The sequence below is a fragment of the Apostichopus japonicus genome, chromosome 4, assembly GCF_037975245.1.
Source record: "Apostichopus japonicus isolate 1M-3 chromosome 4, ASM3797524v1, whole genome shotgun sequence".
In the NCBI taxonomy this organism is placed as follows: domain Eukaryota; kingdom Metazoa; phylum Echinodermata; class Holothuroidea; order Aspidochirotida; family Stichopodidae; genus Apostichopus; species Apostichopus japonicus.
In genome coordinates, this window is record NC_092564.1 from 29,026,148 (window position 1) to 29,040,002 (window position 13,855).

The 13,855-nt window shown below is 37.5% G+C and overlaps 1 protein-coding gene across 36 annotated transcripts in view; it reads right to left on the reverse strand.

Annotated features, from left to right (window-relative positions):
• Positions 1-13,855, reverse strand: part of LOC139967080 (uncharacterized) — a 354,423-nt gene that overhangs the window by 80,828 nt on the left and 259,740 nt on the right. For 29 of the 36 annotated variants that reach the window (XR_011792873.1, XR_011792869.1, XR_011792865.1 and 26 more), the window contains 8 exons: positions 13,472-13,633; positions 13,028-13,172; positions 12,170-12,237; positions 10,227-11,022; positions 6,600-6,770; positions 4,938-5,253; positions 4,486-4,595; positions 3,529-3,621 (listed from right to left, as the gene is read on the reverse strand). Coding sequence is in view for 3 of the 36 variants with exons in the window: in XM_071970797.1 (XP_071826898.1) it covers positions 3,529-3,551 (23 nt within the window). In the remaining 33 variants the exon portion in view is untranslated. Of the gene's footprint in view, positions 1-1,122; positions 1,171-3,528; positions 3,622-4,485; positions 4,596-4,937; positions 5,254-6,599; positions 6,771-10,226; positions 11,023-12,160; positions 12,238-13,027; positions 13,173-13,471; positions 13,634-13,855 lie in introns of all 36 variants that reach the window. The other 7 variants (XR_011792880.1, XR_011792882.1, XM_071970798.1 and 4 more) reach the window with 5 other exon arrangements.

The window sequence follows — 13,855 nt, forward strand, 5'->3', positions numbered from 1 at the left end:
AACTTTATTTGTCTGTTTTTGCTTTTTCAAAATTTTGTTGTAAACTGATTGGTTAATGTTTTTCTATAAATATTGAAGACTTCAAAAAAAGAAATTATTCTGCATTTAAAATTATCTGATCATCGGTTTGAACAGCTGAGTACCACACTAGCATTGTTTTGCTGTTAGCGTGTAAAGGAAAAGCACTTTACAGCATGTGGGTTGTGTTTTTGTCTTTTTAGCTTTGGCATACATCTTTTCATAGGCCGAAGACATTGACTACTGGCAGTCAAACCTGCAATCAGTAGAGTGCCTGGTAGCAATTCACTACTTGTTTAAATAACCTGTATCGGGTCAAGTAGCTACTGGATTGTTCCCTAAAAACACTTTAAAGAGTTTTACTTCAGCACTGTCGAAATGGGTGCAATTAGTCTGTAAATATATGATGCTTGGCATGGCAAAACATAGATGGGACAGATATTGAGACTTTCATATTTAGAGAGGACAGAAACAAACAAACAAGCAGAGACTTAAAGTTGAATCCAGATGTCCTTTTATCACTGAATGGAGAATCGGTTGAGAGAGCATTTCAGAGACGAAGACTGCATTGAAAGCTAAAAGATCTATTTTGTGAAGTAGCATTTAACCTACTACACTTTATATTCTATTCCGATTACCACCAGGTGAAGGCAATATTATGCAATATTTCCGTACGAAACCCCTGGTGTATTTCTCCCCCTCAACCCAAGCCCAAAGAGGTGCAACTTCACATGGCTAATTAGCCTGATCACCTCTGTCCCTTTCTGCTATATGAAAAGTAAAGTAAGACATCTTGATACTCTCTTACATTTGATCTTTCTGTGGTTTTATGAATTTTGCATATTTAATATTCAGGGTGGCATTAACCCCCTTCCCCCCCACTTCCCCACATGCATCGACAATCAATGAAAATGGATGAAGTAAACAGGGTGAGAGAGAACTTCAGTTGCTACTGATGTTTCTTCTAATAATGTCCTCATAGATAATACGGAAACCTCAAGTCTGCAATATAAATCCACCGTGACAAAATGATGATATTTCGGTTGCTTTTATTCTCAAGATGCGCTTTTGTTTTGCTTTTGTTATTAAATTTATTTCCTATACCTGTTGGCCCGGTTCCATACTATCACAAGAATCTGACAGCGGCGCATCCTGGGCGACCGTGTGGGGAAGGAAAACCAAAACTTGCAACAACATCAACGACAACGACAGAGTAAATACAGACTTGTGACAAGTTGTGACAACGTCACAGCAAAATCACATCATTGTAGCATTTCTTTGCTGAACAGCAAAAAAAAATATGCCCAAAAGATGGCTGAATTAAGAAAGAAAACAGTTTCTCCTTTCTCCCCTCTTTTCGGTCGAGGCAACATCGTAGTTTGGAGAGAAAGTCAAACAATTTTTGGGGATCTAGTTTAAGGAAATTGAAGAAAGACAGGGTTTAAAGGTGACATGCACTACTGTAATTTGACTAAAATTGGAGCTATATTCCAAGCAGGCAATTTAGAGTAAAGGAGCTCTTTTCCCCCCATTTTCATTGTGTTTAACTGTTTGTTAGCCAAACACTAAAGCTAGAAACAGTAAAAACATGGTAAAGACTAACGCTAACAGCTAATATGGACCATAGTCGGAGGTTAAAACTTCTTCTTTGTGTAATTTCTATCATTTGAACATCGATTATGTTCGTATTTGATATGGTATACATGGTTTGGTTTTTAATTGAGATTTTTCAAGCTGAATGCTACTTTAACTGAACAATAAACATACAGTCTGGCAGGATCAGAACCGATGTTTTCAGAAAATCTGGCAAAACTAAAATAATATTCTTTGAGAATCTTCTGGGTATTAATTCTCTAAATTATAGTTTCATTATGAATTTATATTCTTATATTTTTTTATCTTTCTGATGTTCAGCAAAGATACACATATTACCATAAAAACATTTTTTCATGCAAAATGAGGGTGAAAGTGAAGCTTACGAAAACCATATCACTACAAAAAAATAATTTCAAAACAAAACACTCAATTGAAAATAAAACAAAAACTACAGGCAAGTCTTTCAAACATGTAAGTTTAGTCGAACCAATCCCAAAACAACTGCAATTTGGGGGTGGGGATAGGTGGGGGGTAGAGGTTGGGTAGAACAGCACTGATCAAACCGAGTTCACCAACAAAAGTAAAGCAAAGCATTGATTTATGGCAACTCACATAATAGGTGACATGATTTCTACACTTAAAACCAATCACTTTGTGTATTCGTTATAATGAAAAATATATCAAAACAAGCCATAACTGAAAGATATTTGTTTCCGAGTAAGCTGGCTTTAGTAAGTTGAGATTGATCAATTAATTTGACCTTATCAATGGAAGTTTGTTCAACCTATTGATTTTAACAAGAAGTGCAACTCCAGTGGCATGTTCAAGTACTAGCTTCAGTGTCAATTTACCCACACAGTTTACTGGGTGGAGTGGGGGGAGGGGGAGGTGGGAGTGGCTAATATCTCAACTTTTCCCCGTAGCACATGTACTTTCTTGAGGTACATTCACTAATATTACTTGCATAGAACCTAACGGCAGGGATGTCGAGACCATTCGTAAATTTCACCACACTTTAATAAGTACACATGAATGGTATCTTTACGACTGTCACACCAGGCAAACACCAAACAAAAATTGCCACCCCCCTCCCTTTAATTTCTCTCTTTCTATTACTTAGTGCTTGTTTTGGATTAATGATGAAGATTTTACAATTTTTCTAAGCAAGGATACTTAAGTTTTTGGCAGCCCATTGGTAGGTGCGGTCAAGAAAATGCTTAATCAAATAACATAAAAAAAATTGTTGGGATTGGGGGATAGGCCAGCCAAGCTATTACCTAACTACAGACGAAAAAAAAAGGATGACTTTCTATTCTTAAGTTAACTGGTACCTTGATCAAACTTTACCATATAATTAGATCTTGATCAATGTTTACAATATAACTATCATTCCAAGAATTTTCAGTTGGCTGGATTTTTTCTGTTAACTTTTCTCTGCTATGTGAAACAATACACTTTATAGGGTCGTCGAGCTGATACAGGTGGTTTACTCTCGTACCAGTGTTATAGCTTAAATGAAACAGGACACTGTTTTGCTGGTATGAGACGTGTTAGAACACAACAGGTAGCGTGGGTGCTTTATTCTGTCCTTGTCTACAGTAGCATACCCGTACAACTGCTATGTAATCCTACACCAACTTATTACGGTCTTGTCCATGAAATAAAAAACCTTATAAGCTGACATACTACTGAACCTAGTTGGTATACTTTATACTAGTACGCAAATCATGAACAATCATAAACAGAAATAGGAGGGTGGCTCTGCTCTTCATAATCTAAAAACAAGAGATGCCAAGGTTTAAAAATGTAAGCTCTGGTACCTTTAAGAATGTGGACATAATAAATAAATGCAGAGGGGGTGGGGAGAAGAATGGAAGGTAGAAGGGGCCAGAGACAAGGAAAATTCTAACGCACCTGTGTCCTGCGAGCATCTCCATAAGTTATACCTGCCACAACTTCAGAGATGGGTCCAGGGTGTGTCTTATCCCCAAAACGCTCTTGCCTAATCTGGAATTCAAAGAGTAGACAACATCCTTGTTGGTAACATTATAACACTTCTATTCATAGTCTCTCTGCCATCAAGGATGATTAAAAATTCATGCCTTTTGCCACTGCGGTCCTGGCACCAGCTGCAAGGAGCGTGTGGCGTGAGAGCTAAATGCCTCGTTCTGTTGGAAGCAGGTGTGACCTCATCACTTATTCATTTCTGGCTAATATGATTACGAAAACTTCACCGGCAGACACTCTTAGGGACATCTATCAAAGATATCAGAATAACAGAACACATAACAAAGCACTAAGAAGACACATAGCATAACACTAAGAGAACATTGAATAGTGATACTAAGGAGGAGAGATTTAAGAATGAAAAATTTAAGTGTTTATAAAGTTCTCACAGCAAACTTTTTGAGGCTTGCTAAGGGTCTGCTGTGTGTAAAATGATCCTGGGTGGGAAGGGGTTGGGGGCGGGATGGAATGGTAATATACACCCACCCCGCTTCAACCTGACATAAAAATACAAAAGTAATAAATAGCACAACTTAAAAAACTTTCTTGGGTGAACCCTCCCTACATGTGGAAATGGCTCCCTAAATGGGGAGTCCGCTCCCTTCAAGGGGAGAACCCTACCTATGTGGGGAGTCCGCTTCAACGAATCCAGGGCCACTGCACCCACTGATACACTTTTACATTATCTTCTTTTTTTTACCACTTTTTCTATAACATACCAGATACATCATTCACTCCTCGGAAGACCGAATTAGGGGAAAGGCGAAAAAATGGGAAAGAAGTGAGAGGAAGGAGAAAGTGGTGACAAATAACAAAAATAAAACAATCAATTAGAAATAACAGTGTATAACGTCATCAACGTACAGTTTAACCTTCTTCTTGTACTCCTTATGATCTTGTCCCCGTCTTGCAAACTGTTGTGGATGGGTGATAGCGACTGCATCATCACTCTTGGGGTCCTTGTCACCTACCCACTGTGAAAAATGTAACAAGAGAGAAGAGTTGTGGATGACGCATAATCACATTGTCCAGAATGGTGACAATTCCCCTTCCCCCTCCACCCCCCCAACCCTTCTATCCTTGTTCTCCCTGTGAAAAGATCAAACATTTGCTAAATGAATAGCAAACAAACAAAGGATGACTAATATTCTGATAATTCCATCTGTAGGACATTTTAGATTTAGATTTTTTGTTTCTGAAGTGCTAAAATCAAAACATTTTCTTCACATTGGCAAGTGCCTCTTCGATGTCTTGAATTTTAAAAGTCCCCAAATTGCCCAAAAGTAAGAATTCTGTCAAACGGATGATGTGCCTACCACCAATTACTTGTCACTACTACTCAGGTGTATCTTTGTCTTGTAGCCCTCGTCTTCCCCTTCCTCTCCCCAGTCGGCGTACTCTTGGGCTACCTCCACCTTGGAGTATGTGTTTGGCATGTTCAGCCATTTCGTCTTCTCGCTGGCCTGCCTCCTGTTCAACATCTTGATCGGTGACTCGTATCTGCTCTTCTCAAATTCGTTGTCGTAGATGTAGGTGAAGTTGGTGGAGGCGGCTGGGTAGCCGACGTCGCTCTTGGGCTTCAGTTCGTGTCTCACAAACGGCTTGGCAGTAAATGTAGCCTGTTCTGTAACCCTGTCACAAAATAAAAAGTTCCTGTGATCAAATTTTTGTGCTGGGTTAAGATAAAATTAAAATAAAATTTGTCACATGTGGGATTTTGTTATTCAACCTACAAGTATGAATATACTTTTTAGCATGCAAAATTAAAAAGGTCACAGGATTATCCATATCACCAAAATCACCAAAACAAATATTGGTCAAATTAGAAGTATAATTAATTTTAATGCAATTTGAATTCACTGCCTCCGTGAATCACTCAACGTGACTACAATTATAAAACAAATGTATTAGTGTTTCATCGGCATTCTTGCAAAATGAACAAAGTGGAGAATTAACCATTTTCATTTTTATAAAGCAAGCTATTTATGCCTTAAATACGATGTAGAAAACGCAATTGTAGATATGCTACTTTGGGGTCATTCAAAGCCGTATAAGGCAGCCTAAAAATCTTATTCCAAACTATTTTCACTGGAAAATTCATAGCTTGCCACTTCATAATAGACGACGGGGGCGTGCAGAAACCGGTTATTAGCTTATTATAAACATTTTTGGTTATTTTATGTGTGCACATGCACATATTAAAGTTATTTTCACTCATTGGGAGCAAAACAGAATCATGCACCCCTCCAATAACTAGGAATGGCGTGAATAATCCCAAAGTACGAAGGAAAAGGAAAATTTCTAACATATATTTTCGCTTGAAACGTGTTATATGGAATTAACGATCCATCATTTTTAATGAAATCTTTCACATGAATTGTTCTGTGATTTAAAAGATTATACTGGAAAATTACTTTATTGTTAACCAATATATGACTGCTGTTTAAAATGATTTCATTACCATAATTACTGTCTGGATGATAAAAATTAAACTCAGCCCAAGCCTCACACACTTCTCTGCAAAAAATATTAGAAATAAAAGAAACTGCCTTCTTATTGAAATTACATTTAAAAAGAAAAGCACCACCGAACTGTTTTAGGTACAAATCAAAAAATATTTTCCAGTTTCCTCTCTGAGGGGCTAAATTCCGTTTTACCCAGCTACAGTTTAGACTTTTAATGAAAGATTCAATATCTGTCATATCAAAGCCACCATCTGAACGAAGCTACCTGCTTATCCACACTGACTTCCTACAACTCACTTCTCACTGAATTATCTCACTTAATAAAGCGCATTCGCTTGGTACGCATATGATCAAAAAGCTCATACATTAACTAGCAACACAATCGGTTGGCAATTAGCATTGTAAATGCTTGCTATGTCTGCCCAGATCTTTAAATGCAAATAAGGCTAGTTTGTCTGCTGCACAGACGTTGCAGGCCAAGTGAGTTGGAATTTTTGCATTTTGAAATCTTACCATATTTTCCAAAAATCTCATCATGGCTTCAAACTCCAGTTCACCGACCTTCAGTTTGTGTCCTGTCTCACTGACCCCACCTGCGTCCTTGGCAGTCGCTTCGCCGACCTTGTCTCTGACTTCATCCGGTAGGTGGATGACATTATCCAGGCCTACGGCTACGGCATGTATCTGTCACAAATAATTAGCATACGGTAAAGCGTTTGAATGCAGTTTGTTGTTACATTATAGAACACAAGTCTTACGAGCGACTCTTTTAATCTCTCTTATTCCTCCTTTGCCGTTTCTCATCGCTGACTTTGTTCTGCTGGTCCTAACACTACTATGGAGATTCTTATATATGCCATCTTATATATGCCATACGGGGTGAATCAGCAATTTCAAATAAGAGGACGACAACATCGTACATGATTTGCCAAAGAAACCATCCGTTTGGCATTTGTGCTTTAAAAATACAAGACCCAGTCCTTTCTAGCTTAAATCCGGTTTGAACTTTCGTCCTTTTGATGAAACCTTTGAATCCTTCTCAATTGAAGCATTTTGTCTTCCATCTCTCTGTCAAGGGACAAAAGAGCTAAATACTGCCATTACAGAACAAGCACAGAAATGCACTTCTCCTTCAACAGGCAAATATTTGAGCCAACTGTCTGTCTGGGCAATAATACTTCATTTGTTCCTATCCAACAACAAAAATTTGTCGGTCAACAAAACTGGACCAAACTTGGCTATTTGATTATTTGCTCTCTAAGGGACAAAACAGATGTCAACTTCTCTATGGTGGATATAACCAATGCCTGGATTCTGCAAAGCACCTTGATAGCAAACAGGCAAAAGCATTATGTACAATATGTATGAGGTACAATAGAAGCAATGTGTCACTATCAGGAAAACGGATGTTTGTGTTTATAAGCCTCTTCTCCAAACGATTTGATACAGAATCCTGTGGACGCCTGCGGGCACAAGCTGAGCTCATCAAACTTACAAAGACCCTCAGGAGCATCCCAGCTTTCCTTTCATGATGTGAGTGTCATCACATTTGTATTACTACGCTTTCTGGCCAACGTGAAGTGCGCCGGTGCGGCAATATCTGAAATATACCGCGGAGGATTGGAAAACTGAAGCCTTTCCAAAATCTCATCGATCATATTCATAGACTTACTGTTTTAGTATTCTGAGCTAATACTCCCTTTTGAATAGATATTTATTCCTCTTGAATGTTATTCAACTTTTATTAGCAGATTGAATTTGAGTTAGCAGAAATAAATGTTTCAGTTTTTGAGTCGGACTAAATTTATTCCAGTCCTTGCAGCCCGACTGAACTTTATTAACATTAGGCTGAAACTTGAAAGAAAATATAATTTTATCCCACAGCGATAGGCCTAGGCCTAAATATCCAATAATGGATGTTCAGAACTTGCTGTAGTTATCCAAGAATATGGAAAATATTGTTGACCCATCGAAGAAGACCAAGCCTCAAAAATGTGTTATTTATTGGATGAAAGATCAACAAGTTAGTACAGAGTCGGTGATGGACAAAGAAAATGCAATTGAAAATGCAGTCTGCTTGATAAAGTGGAGAGGAAAGGTGCCGTATTCTAGAAAAATCATCAAAATAAGTGGTATGTTGACCTTTTTTCTGTTTCATTTCTATGTGCAATCATATGAAACTTTCTGACAGTGGCACAATAACCAAGTTCAACTTCTAATTTTCTCCTGTCTTGTGTATATTTGTGCCCTATCATTATTAATTATTTCTATTTGTTTTATGTTCAGAGTACCTTCACAGTATGTGTGGCAGAAACCAGTGGACAGAGCCACAGCCACAAGAGATGAACAAACGGTTTGCATACAAGTGCATGAATGCTACAAGATACATGAAATTGAAGAAGCTGTATTTTATTTTTCTTTTGTTTTGTAATTTTATAGTTGTTGAATAAAAAAGGAGACTTCAGAATTCTGGTTATTCTCATTATTTGTTTGAAGAGTTTTAATCAATAACTAGGACAACAAGCTGGCCAAATTCCTAACTCTCCTTACTTGGAACTGATTAGCATACAAGTATTCAATAAGTATTCAAGTAAGTATTCAGAAACCTGTTAAGCCTTCATAAAATAACTAATTAGCATACAAGTATTTGAATACTAGCGAATAAGTATTCAAGTAACTATAAGTATTCGTCAGAGCCGAATTATTTAAATTAGCGAATACTTATATGTAAATGAGCTAATTATTCAAATAGCTATTCCAAATCTACTCGAATACCTATTCGAATACCTATTCGAATACCTATTCGAATACCTTTTTGAATACCTAACAGGTATTCCAATACTTCACTCATTTACATATTTTGGCTCTGACGAAGGCTTATAGTATTCGTATTAGTATTGGAATACTTATTTTATACTGTGTGTTATATGGTAAATTTTCTGAATACTAAGGAAATCTTTTTCGAATACTTATCGAATATATTCGTGTTAGGTAAGGGTAACGTTATTAGAAAGCAGATAATCCGCTTTGTAACGACATTGTTTGTTACCCAGACTCGACAAAAAAAACCACACACACACACCGATTGATAAAATTGTAGGTTGACAAAACCCAGACAACCAGCTCTTGATGCTGCAGGGAGAAGAGAGGACCAAGTACTCCCATTCCTGCCCATCAACACCCCCCACTTCCCCCACCACTTGTAATCCCAACCCACTAGTAAAGTGTGTTGCTGAACCTTCAAGACAAACAAATAGAAAACTCAATTATGACTTTCATAAAAGATCTCTAAGTGAAATTTTTCCCACAGTTTCAACTGGTAGCTTTTCTAAGGATTTACAGTAGCCAAAAGACCCTGGATTCCAAGGTCAATAATGAAACACATCTCCCAGGTGGGTAACCTTGCCCTTGGGGTCAGACATCAAAAAGAATATAAATAATATATACATCTCCCTACTATGCCTTAATCTAAATCCATAAATCCGATTTGGAGTCAGCAAGTCGCATCAAGACTAGCAATTATTCCAGTCAAACATACTTTTTCAACCGCTGTTCTTTTCATTTCATGGAGCAGGCTTTGCTATTGCAGGTGACTTTCTGCTGTTACTCAGAGCCTAGTTTGACTCGGAGAAAAGCAAACAAAAGTTTGTACAGAAGCAGAATCTTCAGAGGTGGAGAGAGTTAGAAGAGTGTAATGACTACATAGTGATACAGAAGTAGACTACGCTAATGGCAAAATCAAGTTCCGTGTAGGCTAGGAGATACAATCATTCCCAAGACAATAAAAATTCCAAATTGATTATATTGTTTGGAAACAGTTTGAAAATTTCAGATAACTTTTCTCAGAGGAGAGGGTCATAACAAAGATTAACTCAATCCATACCATTTACTTTGTGTTTTGAGTTGACTAATCTTGTCCATTTTCATCCCTCAACCCCCTCCCCCCCCCTTACCCCATTCCCGGCTCTTTAGAAAACAGCTTAAAAAAGGAAAACTCTGTAAATTTCACAGGTCTCCAAAATATTCTGAAATGGAGGAGAATGAACAAACTGTAACATAACCCAGAGAACATTTGGCCTCACACTGCTAAGTTTTACAAGCAATCCGACCACGTTGGACCAAGTCCAGCTAATTCTTCACCTGTATCTCGCATGCTGCTACACAGTTGAGGGCTAGGAAGTACGCCTCCTCTATGGACCCACCACAGCAGACGATGCCATGGTTATGCAAGAATAGGATCTTGTTTTTGATGATTTGATCCTCCTGTTCCTCCTCGACCACGATCCCCGTGTAGTCATAGTGTAGAGATCTCACCACAAATCAAGGCTTCTTGACTCATCGACAAAAGGCCACACTTCATAGTTGAGACCTGTCAAGATTCAAAGCAAAAAATTCAAAATCCTCCAAATTCTATGACATCTTTGCTTTTAAAGATTTGCTTTGGTCAACAACTTGCAGGAAGAGTAATGCTAGGCAAACATATTGAATATTCAAAGAACATTTAAAAATCCTCCATAATCTATGACATCATTGCTTTTAAGGTAGTTTTTTTTTTTTTTTTTTTTTTTTTGTGGTCATCAAATTTATAAAGCCAACTGGGTATTAATCAAAACAAATCGAAATGTGACAAGTCAAGCTAAAGATGTTAAAGAAAATGATCAAAATCCAAGTAAAGAAAAAAGGAACCTGCTCTAAGAATCATGAGAGTAATTATAAAGGTGGATACTCACAGCAGCGGCTGCCGAAGTGTGCACATGTTAAATGCATTTAGTACCTGGTCTATATTTATTATTATTATTACTATTGCTTTTGCAGACTTTTAACTTTGAACACTATCTATTAATATGTAGAAACTGCTTTGAGGTTGATGAGAAAAACATCTTTTGGCCGAGAAGCATCCAACATTGGGGTTATTCCACTCATCTCCAGAAGTTATCTGTTGATCCAAAAAAATCCCTTAGTTCATAGTGGCCCTTAAATAAAACAGTGAGTAACTTAATTAATTAGATTACACAAAAGAAGGCAAAACTATATCAAGAAAAGAATGCAAGACAATTGATCAAGTTTAATAGCCATTAGCTAGCATTTGAAAGCAGTAGAGAAGACCAGCATATGCAGAGAAGTCTCCTAGATAATTGAAACAAACACTGTTGTTCTATAACTCTATAAACACTACCTGGCAATTGATTGGACATTGTTTATATGTAAAGGATTGGGTGGTTAGAGGAGTCTCGTTGCGACATCCAAGGGGGGGGGGGGGAGATATAGTATGGCAAGGGAAGGCAGAACTCAGTTTTTCTCTTTAAGCGCTGGTATTTTGTTCCCCACTAGCAAGCTCTACATCAAAAAATAGGAGGAAAAGGAAAACAACAATGCTTGATAAAATCATAAACTAGCTTTTAAATTTTGGAACACTCCTTTAATGCTCAGAAAATATTAAAGAGTGAATGGCTCCTTTAATATTAAGGAGTAGAAGGCTCTTTTAAATGCTTATGCCATGCAACCCACAATGCATCTCATGTCAAAAATTAACCTTCTATTCTAAAAATCATGGCTATAACCGACATATGATCAATAAAAATAAGATATAAAATCTTAAATTTTTCCAAAATCCATAACTATCTAAAAAAATATTTGCTTTGTCAATAGATGATAATGATAGCTAAAGGGAATCAATACAGCTTATTTATTACAACTCTAAGTGTGCATATGACCAACTAATCCCAATGCCATGGAATACTATTATGTACCAACGCCAACAAAAATATGTACACAACAGTTACCTTTATCGAACACATGGACACGGCCATCTTATACTACAAAAACTTGTGATAAAACTGAGGGTGCTACTGGCAAATACCGCAGAATATGTACAACCTATTAAGCCTTATGCTGTCTACCAACAGAAATCACCTACAATGTAAAAATGAAATGCAAGCAAATATGAATACTTGTAACGTCTTCTGTCACATGCTGAAATAATTATTCCATCTAGTACAGTAGTAGCAGGCATATCACATAAGATAACACATGCTTGGACCTAGGATGTTTAAAAAGTGAGGAACAAACTTAACTGATGGTACCTGGTCATAGCTGCCCTCAGTATACACTGCAAACGTACATTTTCTGCAACACATAACTTCACGTCAAACTACAAAAAAAGCATCATATCAGTCAAAATCTTAGAAAAGTTACAAATGAAACATGTTATTACCTCATAGAGCTTTTGATGATAAACTGACGCAGGGAAAGTTAATTAAAAATAACGAATTTTTTTGGATATATACATAAATCTTAGATTTTGTGTATAAACCACGTTGTCAATGGTCCTGACCACAAACTTTTTCAGGTCCCTTACCAGCAACTTCCTGGAGTTTTGAAGGCTGAAATTGTATACACCAGTTTGAAGGGCCGCATTGCAAATAAATTAACGCATATCCCTACACTAGTTTGGAGGGCTGAAATTGCAAATAAACTAGTGCATATCCCTACACTAGTTTGGAGGGCTGAAATTGCAAATAAACTAGTGCATATCCCTACACTAGTTTAGAGGGCTGAAATTGCAAATAAACTAGTGCATATCCCTATACTAGTTTGGAGGGCTGAAATTGCAATTAACTAGTGCATATCCCTACACTAGTTTGGAGGGCTGAAATTGCAATTAACTAGTGCATAACCCTACATATAAATAGACCTATCAAAAAGCCCAATGCTTGAGATCAATTTTAAGTTGGTCTGACTTCATGAAGTCTTATTTTTACATTGACACAGAAAGGAACTATGTACTAAGATCCAGATCCACTGGATATTACATTTTGAAAGAAAACAGAGAAAAGGAAAAACCCTTCCCAGTGGCTGCACTGTTCCAGTATGTTAATTATTTAATGATGTCTATTTTCCTCAAGATGAGCTTCATTCTCAAAAGTTATACCTATACTTACATTTAATGCCTTTGTTTGCTAGCTGGGTCATCTACTTGGTTAATTTCAGTGGAACAGGTGCCCCCAATGTTTCTTCTCCTCTTTTCTGCTTGCATGTGTTCCTCTCATTTCTAAATTTGTCCATCAACTTCACGCTCCAGTACTCCTGTTTCAAAAGGAATTATAAATAATATCGAATGCTCTATGTTCACATACTGGGTAATCACTAATCACAGTAAATCCCATTGCAACCCCATAGCTTCACGCACACACACATCTAATCAAACACACACACATGCTGTTCAAAAGCTGTTATTTCCTATTCACAGTTGGTTTGGTCTACAAAACACTCTGAAATTCTCTACAAAGACAATGATGCACAGAGCTGACCTTGACAACCTAGGATAAGGAATTATATTTTACCCAGCCCAGCCACAATAGCATGTGCATATAAACATTACTTACTACAGGATGAGCTCCAGGTAAGGCTGCCTTTCCCAGGAACGGGTACACCCCGCTGCCTCTGAGTAGTGGGCAGTTCAAGTGCAGCTCGTAGATAGCTCAGCAGCATCTCTCTTCCCAGTCCTGCTGTCAGCACACTTCAAAAGTCAGCCAACCAGTTTGGACCTGTAATGAAAGAAATTAATGAAAATGATATAGAGGGGTCTAATTAAGAAGACACTGCAACTGCGTGGCCTCTCTAAAGACTCTCCAATTTCAGGCAGAATATGATCATCAATATCACAACCCTCTGAGTAATGCAAGAATTAAGACTCCATTTGCTCCTGCAAGCCAATGCAGAGATGTAATAGTTGAGAATGTCACCATGGATACATTTTTTATTGATTA